Here is an 8,988-nt window from a genome sequence, read left to right on the forward strand (position 1 = left end):
AGAGGGGAGGGGGGAGAGAGAAGGAGACCTCAGAGCATGGCTCTATAACATAAAGGTGCTGGCCAGCCGAGATGCCCGCCGCATAGCCACGTGTTTTATTCCCTCGTGCCGCATGGAGTCTGACGAAAGTGTAGGGCATCTGGTAACCAGACCACCGTGCCGCGGATGACGCCGCATGCTAAAAGGAATCAGGTTATGCTGCGAGCGTCCTGTTATGGGCAGTCGCTGCAAAGTCTGTCAAGCAAAGTCAAGCAAAGTCTCAAAAGCTGCAGAACACGTACTGAAAAATGACCAGAGCCGGCGACCCGGGAGGGAGATGAGAGGGTCACGTTGCTCAAGGGAATGGGTGCATGTGGGTTAGATTCTGCCAGGACTTGACTGCCAAACCGAAGGGACGCCATTGAAATTGCTTAAAGCCGGCTCCTTGCTGCTCATGATATCCCGCGGGGCTTGCAGATCGCTTCAGTAATCCATCATTGCGATATGATCTCAAACAATATGAATCTCACACCAGGAGTTCCCATGAGACAGGGATCTTGCAAAGATCTTTGCGTGCGGATAATGATAGAAAATCAGATATTTCTTGTCATGTGTCAATAAAGTCACCGAGCATGATAATGGAGGACGGAGCACAGGGGGCGAGTTGCCGGGGGTTCTGTGTATCATTAGCACTTCACGCGTCACACACCAATAAGGGGTGGGTGCCGGAGGAGGCGCGAGACCGGCTGATACCACCCAGGACCGTGGGTTGCCGGGGAGGCAAGAGACCAGCTGATACATCCAGACCGTAGGTGCCACAGAGGCGAGGAGACCGGCTGATACGTCCAGGCTGGGGTGCCGCGGAGGCGAGAGACCCGGCTGATACCACCCAAACCGTGGGTGCCACAGAGGGAGAGAGACCGGTGATACCATCCAGGAGTGGGTGCAACAGAGGCGAGAGACCGGCTGATCCATCCGGATGTGGGTGGTGACCAGAGGCGAGAGACCGGCTGATACCATCAGGATGTGGGTGCCACAGAGGCGAGAGACCGGCTGATACCATCCAGGATGTGGTGCCACAGAGGCGAAGAGCGACCGGCTGATACCATCCAGGATGGGGTGCCACAGAGGCGAGAGGACGGCTGATACCATCCAGGATTGTGGGTGCCACAGAGGCGAGAGAGACCGGCTGATACAATCCAGGATGTGGGTGCCGGAGGCGAGAGACCGGCTGATACCACCCAAACCGTGGGTGCCACCAGAGGCGAGGAGACTGGCTCACACCATCCAGGATGTGGGTTGCCACAGAGGCAAAAGACCGGCTGATACCAACCAGGTCGTTAGATGGCCGCAGAAGAACGCGACTTCTCTGCCGCACGGTCCAGGGAACTTTTCTCAGACCCCATTACAATTCATGGGCCTTGGTGCCCTCCGACCGAAATGTCACTCGTTGTCGCGGAACGTGCGAGACGCAGGTGGGAGCCCGATGCCGAGTCGGTCGGCGTCTCCGAGTCTCCGGAGACAGCTCGTCCACGGCTGCGAGACTGGTGCGAAAGTAACGCCAAACTGACTCGGCACGGCAGCAGACGTGGCCCGTCCAGCCCTCGCGAGCACTATGCCTGGGTATACATACGGGCCTGTCCAGGGCTGCAGCCTCCGCAGCCGCTGTTGGCGTATGCACGCGCGTGAGAACTGCTGACACCGGCCTCGTGAACGACATCTATCGCAGAACATTTTCAGAAATGGTCGGTACAGCCGCCCTCTACGCCGCTTTCACAGCATATCCGCGCAGTTGCAGACGCTTGATAAGGAGTCTGAGCCAGCAGTCACGAATTCTGACCAAAGTGCAGCGAAATATTGAACCAAGAAAAAGCCTTCCATTGTCAGTTCCCGAGGCGACGTCATGCTTCAGCGTGAGAATCGGCACACCTGCAGCCGAGCATGCTGACGGGGCTTCACGCCATGCTCCATGAATCTCAGGCCGTCCTCCAGAAAGCCGTGACGGCGCGCGTCGTCCGGCGCAGCCCGCCCCCAGCTGTTCACCAGCAGCGCCCTGCCGTACCGCCGAGCCACGGCCGACCGGCGCAGCCTGCCCCGTCTCGTCACCGGCCCTGCCGTACCGCCCGAGAGCTGCGGCCGCCCGGCGCCGGCAGATTTAATCACGGCGGCCATCTTAATTACGTCGATCAAGTCCATCAGCGCCGAGGTAAGCGACAATATTGAGGCCGGCGCCGAGCCGCGGAGGGCGCTCGGCAAGAGCAGTGGCCGCGCAGCAGCGCTCTGGCCAGAATGCGCTGCACAACGGTTATTGGAGTCAGAGTCATGGGGTTGGGCCGGTCTGCGTGTTCTCAATGTCGGCCCGCGGAGGCCTTGACGGACGCGGGTTCTCCAGGCCAAGGACTCGCCAGACGGTGGGCGCGCAATGCAGCGCCGTTCGTCCGTGCCTGGGAGAGGAGCGTCCCCTGGGGTCGCTCGCTGCGCCCGGCGCGCGGCGCGTCCGGGCGCCGGTTGACGACCGTTCCCACCTGCTGGGCGGAGCGGCACCTGGAACGCCGTCGGTGACACCGCCTCCTACGAGCGCTTGTTGACGCCAACACGCACGGCCGACAGAGACGGATGAGAGGCCGCGGGCGGCGAGGGGGGAGCGCGCCCCGCCGAATCTTCATAACCTATGGTATGTTGCCGCTGTGCCATTCACAATGTTTAGTTCAATTAACCCGGTTGTTATTGAGGTGCAGGCGGCATTGTCGGCATTCTGGAGACAGGACCGGGGAGGGCGCGCGAGCTGTTGGAAGCGGTCGTTACCGGGCCGGCGCCCCTGTCCGGGTTAATGGGACCCGTGGTGGCTACTGCCGGGGCCCGACGTCCGCCCAGCGCCCGCTGCTGGGCGGCGACTTCGCCACGTCAACTGGCGCTCGTGTTTCGGGGCAGGTTGCCACGACGTCCCACGAGCATGGCCGGCAGCTGCTTGTTGTGCTCGCCGGCCCGCAATTAGCCGACGGCATCGGCTCATTAGCAGCTGTTTACCGGTGTAAGGGCTCCTGTAGGGACGTCCTTGGCGAGCTTGTGAGCAGCGCAGTGCGCGCACAGAGCGACTGCGTCTCCTGACTGGAGCGTGCGCGAACGGTGTTTGCATGCAGTAGCGCAGAGTTGAGGGGCAGGATAATCAGCAGTCCAGTGATGCAGCGGGGGTCTTTGGGGCTCCACTCTCTCCCAGCGCTCTTGCGTGGGCTACGGCGAGACCCGACGCAACGTGCCCAAGACGAAAAATGAGAGGCAGAGCAGAGGTGGTCTGTGGTGCTTTTGAGATGCTTGAGTGGTAAAGCTGTTTTTTTTTTGTCATCGCACAGCAACGACCAAACAGATGTGGGCACCTTTCCTCATACTGACCCAGACTTTTGGTATTCATACACTCTAGACAGAAAAGGGCCACATACTAATCATGAAGTGAAGTATATACTATCGGCTTAATTCATGATTAGTATGAATTACTTCATACTAAGTATGCCTACTTCATATTATAACGCCTTTGTACCGCTGCCACACTGCAGCGTTGGCAACCGGTATACAGCCAGATCCTGACAGCCTGGAATATTACGATCCTTATACACGCACATTCTGAACCAGATCAGCGAATGACTTACTCAGCCGAGATGTAAACTTCAGTCCAGTAATGGGTCGAACGCTGCAAACAGACGCTGACTAGCGGAGTACAATGCGCGTGTTAAATGGCCATAAACGGTCTAATTCTAGCAACAGGTTTAGCAGAGTCGCGGTGATTAATGGATCTCGGGCGGCAGATAATGTGTGACGGACAAGGATAAGTACATTTGTTCCTTCCGTGAAAACATCAGAAAAATGTCGGCACGTATCTTAAGTAGTCGAGATAACACGAACTTGTCATAAAAAGCGTGTACCATCCCCAGCCGTCACATGTAATCGTCTTGACCACTAACGAATTGGATTTGTTTCCTTCAATGGTGTGGGGTATCTTTTGTATTCTATGTGAAAAGGGTGATATGTCCACCACTTTGCAAATCCTCCAATATGGAGCACTTGAAGTGCTTCGTAAGAAATGGGGGCATCAAGAAGAACGACATATCCTAGTTAAGTAGCATGGAACAGGCTTCTCCGGAATAAATTGGAGGAGCTATGTAATTCTTCGACTCCTAGCGCATGGGCACACATTCTGAATGCAGCCATCGACGTCTCCACCGTGAACACGCATGTATGCACTGCCAGGTTTTTTAGCATTGTTTGAAGTGTATATCGTGAAAACGTACGGGATGTATCCGGGTAAACCAATTGGGGCTTCAGTGGGGCAAACCAAACTAATAAAATACACATTTAACATCATGCAAACGGTTCTGGCGCCGTTTTCCTTGCCAACGACTGTGAGGTGACGTGAAGCATCACACTGCTCATCAGCATGGTCCGCTGGCGCACGGATTCACAGGGCCGGCTGTTACAGGAAGGGCAGTGGGAGAGCCCACGTTAACCGTGTGAGGGCGACGCCTACTTCCGTTCCCAGCTTAATGGGCCGCGTCCTGGGCGGAACCTGTCACTTCCGCCGAACGCCGTACTGAGGCCATTTCCAATTTACCCGAAGAGGGCCGCATCGTGCGGCCAATTTGTGCGATTTGGGATCTGTAGCAGACGCGGCTGCGCCAATCCAGTCTGCCATGTGCGCCGCGGTCTTAGCCCGCCTGCACCGCGTTCTGTAGACATGGCCCGAGTCGCACGAGTCATCAGCCTCAGGAGACCAGTCACTAAATTATTCGCCTTGTTTTGCGAATCTAAATCCTGTTTTCGCACCGCTTGATCCGCTAACCCCGCGCTACAAAGGCCTCACTCGAAGACGCGGGTGAGCCACACAGAGTCTCGAGCCACGCAGCCATAGAGCCACACAGAACCACCAGCCACACAGCCACAGAGCTACGCAGAACCTCGGGCCACACAGCCACAGATCCACACAGAACCTTATGAGCCACACAGAACCTTACGAGCCACACAGAACCTCGGCAGCGGCAGGAAGCCATGCCTGCGCGCGCGCCCGCCGAGCAGTTCCGCCGCCGGCCACATCCGCGTCATCCGGCTCGCGGGTGTCACGAGGCGGCCGGGCGGCAGCGCGGCCCGGCCGTGACGCCGCCTTGTTTGTACACCCCCGCCGTCAGCCTCGAACGGCGGCCCGCATAATTCGCCCATCAATCAGCGGCCGGCAGCTCCAGGCCGGCCGAGTAGCCGCCGCCGATTGGTCGTTAAATTCGCCGCGGCTGGCCGCGCCTCGTAATGACCTCGTGTTTTATCAATAGCCGGCGGCGCCGCAGCCGGCGCCGGTCACGAAGACGGCGTGATCCGTCGGTGCCGTCGACGGGCTCGCCGACGGTGGCGGCGGCGCCGTGATGTATGTGTCGGCGGTGGGGTATTCAGCACCGGGCCGCCGGCGCCTGGCACGGTCTCCTCCGATCATCCGGCTGACGGCGGTGCGGCGTCCCTAGCTGTGTGGGCGGGGATGTGTACGCATGTCAGGTGGGAACGCCCTCCGGCCGCCGGTCACGGGGCAGAGTAGAAGGTAGCCTGCCGCTTGCCCCGCCGTGAGAGTGTTTTTGTACACGGGATGCTGTTCAGCATGGGTTGAAAGGCTGACCGTCTCTCAGGTTGTTAGACATTGTTTATGATTTTTTTCAGTAAATGCATGGGCTTTACAGTAGGAATGACCATTATTGATGGATGACTTGCAGGAGCGGCTTGTAATCGTATTTGGCTTGGAAACATTGCAAGCTTTCCAAGCTGGTTGATGTCGGGAATTAATGTCAGAACAAAAGTCGTGAAGTCTTTAAGGCGTTAACCAATGTCGGACTTCATATTGACCGGCGATGTGGTGATGGTCAGCCATTTGCGAGCCATTAGACTGAAATGTCAAGGGGTCAAGAAAGGGCAGTCTGGCAGAAGGAAGGGGGAACACGGAGCCAGATGGAGAGGAGACTGATGGACATCTGGCACCCTCCGTATCCCCGCCGCCAGGCACCGTCACTGTGCCTGCTCGTGGCGCGGTACTGCTGCTGCTGTTGCTGTGTAACTGGGAGGCCACAGAGTCGTCATGCAGCCAGTGAATATTGACCTGCGAACTGGCCAGGACTCACGCCGGCAGCAATCCGTGGGACCAGCAGACACTTTCACCTGCAAGTCCCACCGCTTGCCCCTCCCCTTCCCTCGTGCACCAGGCCCTCGCCTGATATTTGGCGCAGCCTGGGAGCGTGCACCAGTATTTTAGATGTCGCAACGAGCGCTGGGCGCGGCAGTAGCCTGCGGTGGGCCGGTGTAGCCAGGTGGGGACTGCTCATTGAAAACGAACATACTTCATCAGGTTCACAACGTCATTTAGAGCCACTGCGAGAAAACCCCGCATTGGTACGCGTCGTGGTGGTTGATTCACAGAGGCATTTTCGAGCTGTTCGCACTCCACGCCTGGCTGTCTTATTGAAGTTATGGTCAGGTCTTGTAAGACAATATAATGTGTTGTTTGTGATATATGTTTTCACACATGCATATATATATATATATATATATATATATGTGTGTGTGTGTGTGTGTGTGTGTATGTGTGTGTGTGTGTGTGTGTGTGTGTGTGTGTTATCTGAAAATATGACAAAATGTACGTCAAAGTACGATATTGCACGTCACTTGCTCGTGTATATTGTATGTAAAGTTAATGCTGGTTCCACCGGTGGTGTATTTCACGTGCCATATGACCACGCAATCACATGCTTTCACACAACGATAAGCAAACACTTACAGGTTAGTCGGGGGAAAGGGCGTTGTGATTCTATTCGTACAACCGCAATAGCATGTTACGTCTAATAATGGGAAGGTTGTGGGTTCAAGACTTATTGCTGGCCTATTTTATGGTTATGTCCGCCACCGTCAGCGCGAGGAGTTGCGAGGTTTTAAGGCAGCTACGACAGGATGTCATCCACTAACACTAGCGCCAGGATCGGGATGAACCGCGGCCGAGCACTGAGCGTTCCTGTCGTGACCCTGGTTGGCATCCGGGGCAGATTTGCCGTTCCCTATCACCCGTTCGCGGGTCCGTCGGCTCGGTGCGCTTTCGCACCAGGATCTCACAGCGCAGCAGCACCATGCCTGATGTCAGAACGTCACGAAATCGACCTGCGTACCCACGCATGGCCACCTGTGCCCCACGCATGGCGACAACTAACTTGTGGGCCTCTTTCCGAAAAAGCGCGTCAAGCAACATCCTGATCCCGATCCCGATCAGGAGTCACTCGTCAGAAGAGTGACTCCTGACGAAGGCGTCGGTCAGCCATCACTACGTCAACGCATTCCACATCCCAGCGGCCCTGACGGCGTTGTTACCGCCTATGCCGCCAGTGTTCAGCTAGATCGCCGGTCTGTCCACGGCGCGGTACAGCCGCGAGCGCTGCGTCAGCTGGTTTATATGGCATGATTGCCAGAAGCCCTAACGTACGGCTCATAATAGGCCCTGGATTGTCTTGAGCTATGATTTTATCACATATTATGCAGATATGCAATTGTGACATGATGTAGCCCTCAGCAACTGGCTTAGCCACAGATGATTATCTAGATGCTGCGATCTTGGTGGATGACCATTTTTCGCCCTTGAGTCTCAAATTGAAACCGCATCGGAACAAGTCACCGTGCACTGTTTTGCTACGTGCCGGCGTTCGGTACTAAATTCCCCTCCCACGTATTTTTTGACAAGCGACAATGGAATTCAGTTTGGCAGCTCCGCACCACATCGGCTTTCAAGTTCTTTTCAGCTAACGCCCGACGAAATTATGCCAACGCAAAAAGTTGTCTACTATCTCAAAATGCCTTATCTCTGCCTGGATGTGGCGAAAGTGCCGCTGGTTGGGGAAACCTGCGTCTGTGCGGCGGGTACAGAGCAGAGGCACCCCGGCCCGCGAGGTTTTGGCAGCCGTGAGAAGGGCCGGCCTGCCGTAGCCGCGCAGGCGTCACTGTTTGACAGGCCTTTGAAGCCCCGGAAACAGCCGGCCGCGCACCTCGCTCCGTCTGGCCGTTGGCAGCGGTGTTTGAGTCGCCCGCGGCTACAAGACCTTTGACCTCCGCCGATGAGTGCCCGCGCGCAGCTGAACACGTGTAGTGCACAGCGGTGCTATTGCGCCTGACTGACTTCAATGGACGCACTTGTCGTTTGCGCGAATTTACGATGTTAAATGTAATGGTGCATTGAACTAAGGCATGTTGTTACTTGTCAAGCTGAACAGGTTTCAGACCGTGGGGAACTCGTGCATGGCTCTCATTGCAATATTGCAATCGACGGGGACGCTCACGGGGGGAGGAGGCCGCATGGGCCCATAACACTTTGCTAACAAACGAGGGACCCTTAGAACCCCAAGAAAAGCATGGAGTTAGTTCGCTTGAAAGCCATCCGATTTCGCCATGTTTAACAAACTACCAAGGAAAGTGTATAATTCCCGAACTAGTTCTCTATTCAGTTGGGGGAGGCCTCCAGTCACCCCCAACTTGGGCTCCCTCAACCTCAGCCCTCGCGGATTTTGAAAAAGTTGGCCTAGTCTGTGGAGTAACTCGTTCGGTGGCGTATGTAAGGGAGAAGCTTTCGGCATTTTTACTGCTTAGCCCCCCCCCCCCTCCTCCAACTCATTTCGCGAGATCACGTCCTTGCGACAAAGAGTCATAAGCGTCCGCGGCCGGTGTTGGCTAAACGACGTGGCAGTTTCCATGAGAGTTCCTGTTGGGGAACTCTCATCTCTTATGTTGGGGAACTATCACACTATTGACTGTGTGCTGTGGTATATGCGCTATAAATGGAGCTAGTTTTAGTGGATCGTTTCAGGCTGCCACAGACAGCCTGTCCATGACGTCGCTCCAAGCTGCCGTACTTGTCAAACCGTTGTTTTTGAGTCCCGTCCAACAACTCAAGGCCACGGTGCACTCCAAGCGAATTGGATAGCCAATGTCATCAAATATCCGCCGTTGTTCACT

The 8,988-nt window shown here is 56.1% G+C and overlaps 1 protein-coding gene across 1 annotated transcript in view; it reads left to right on the forward strand.

Moving 5' to 3' along the window:
* LOC119100556 (uncharacterized) overlaps nucleotides 1–7,382 on the forward strand; it is a 13,613-nt gene extending 6,231 nt beyond the window's left edge. The window contains exons 6-8 of the mRNA XM_037223639.1: nucleotides 2,015–2,185; nucleotides 2,372–2,390; nucleotides 7,372–7,382. Coding sequence (XP_037079534.1) covers nucleotides 2,015–2,185; nucleotides 2,372–2,390; nucleotides 7,372–7,382 — 201 coding nt within the window. The remainder of the gene's footprint in view (nucleotides 1–2,014; nucleotides 2,186–2,371; nucleotides 2,391–7,371) is intronic.
* The last annotated feature ends 1,606 nt before the right edge of the window (nucleotides 7,383–8,988 follow it).

The sequence above is a fragment of the Pollicipes pollicipes genome, unplaced genomic scaffold (genome assembly GCF_011947565.3).
Source record: "Pollicipes pollicipes isolate AB1234 unplaced genomic scaffold, Ppol_2.1 Scaffold_4881;HRSCAF=5763_pilon_pilon_pilon, whole genome shotgun sequence".
Classification (NCBI taxonomy): domain Eukaryota; kingdom Metazoa; phylum Arthropoda; class Thecostraca; order Pollicipedomorpha; family Pollicipedidae; genus Pollicipes; species Pollicipes pollicipes.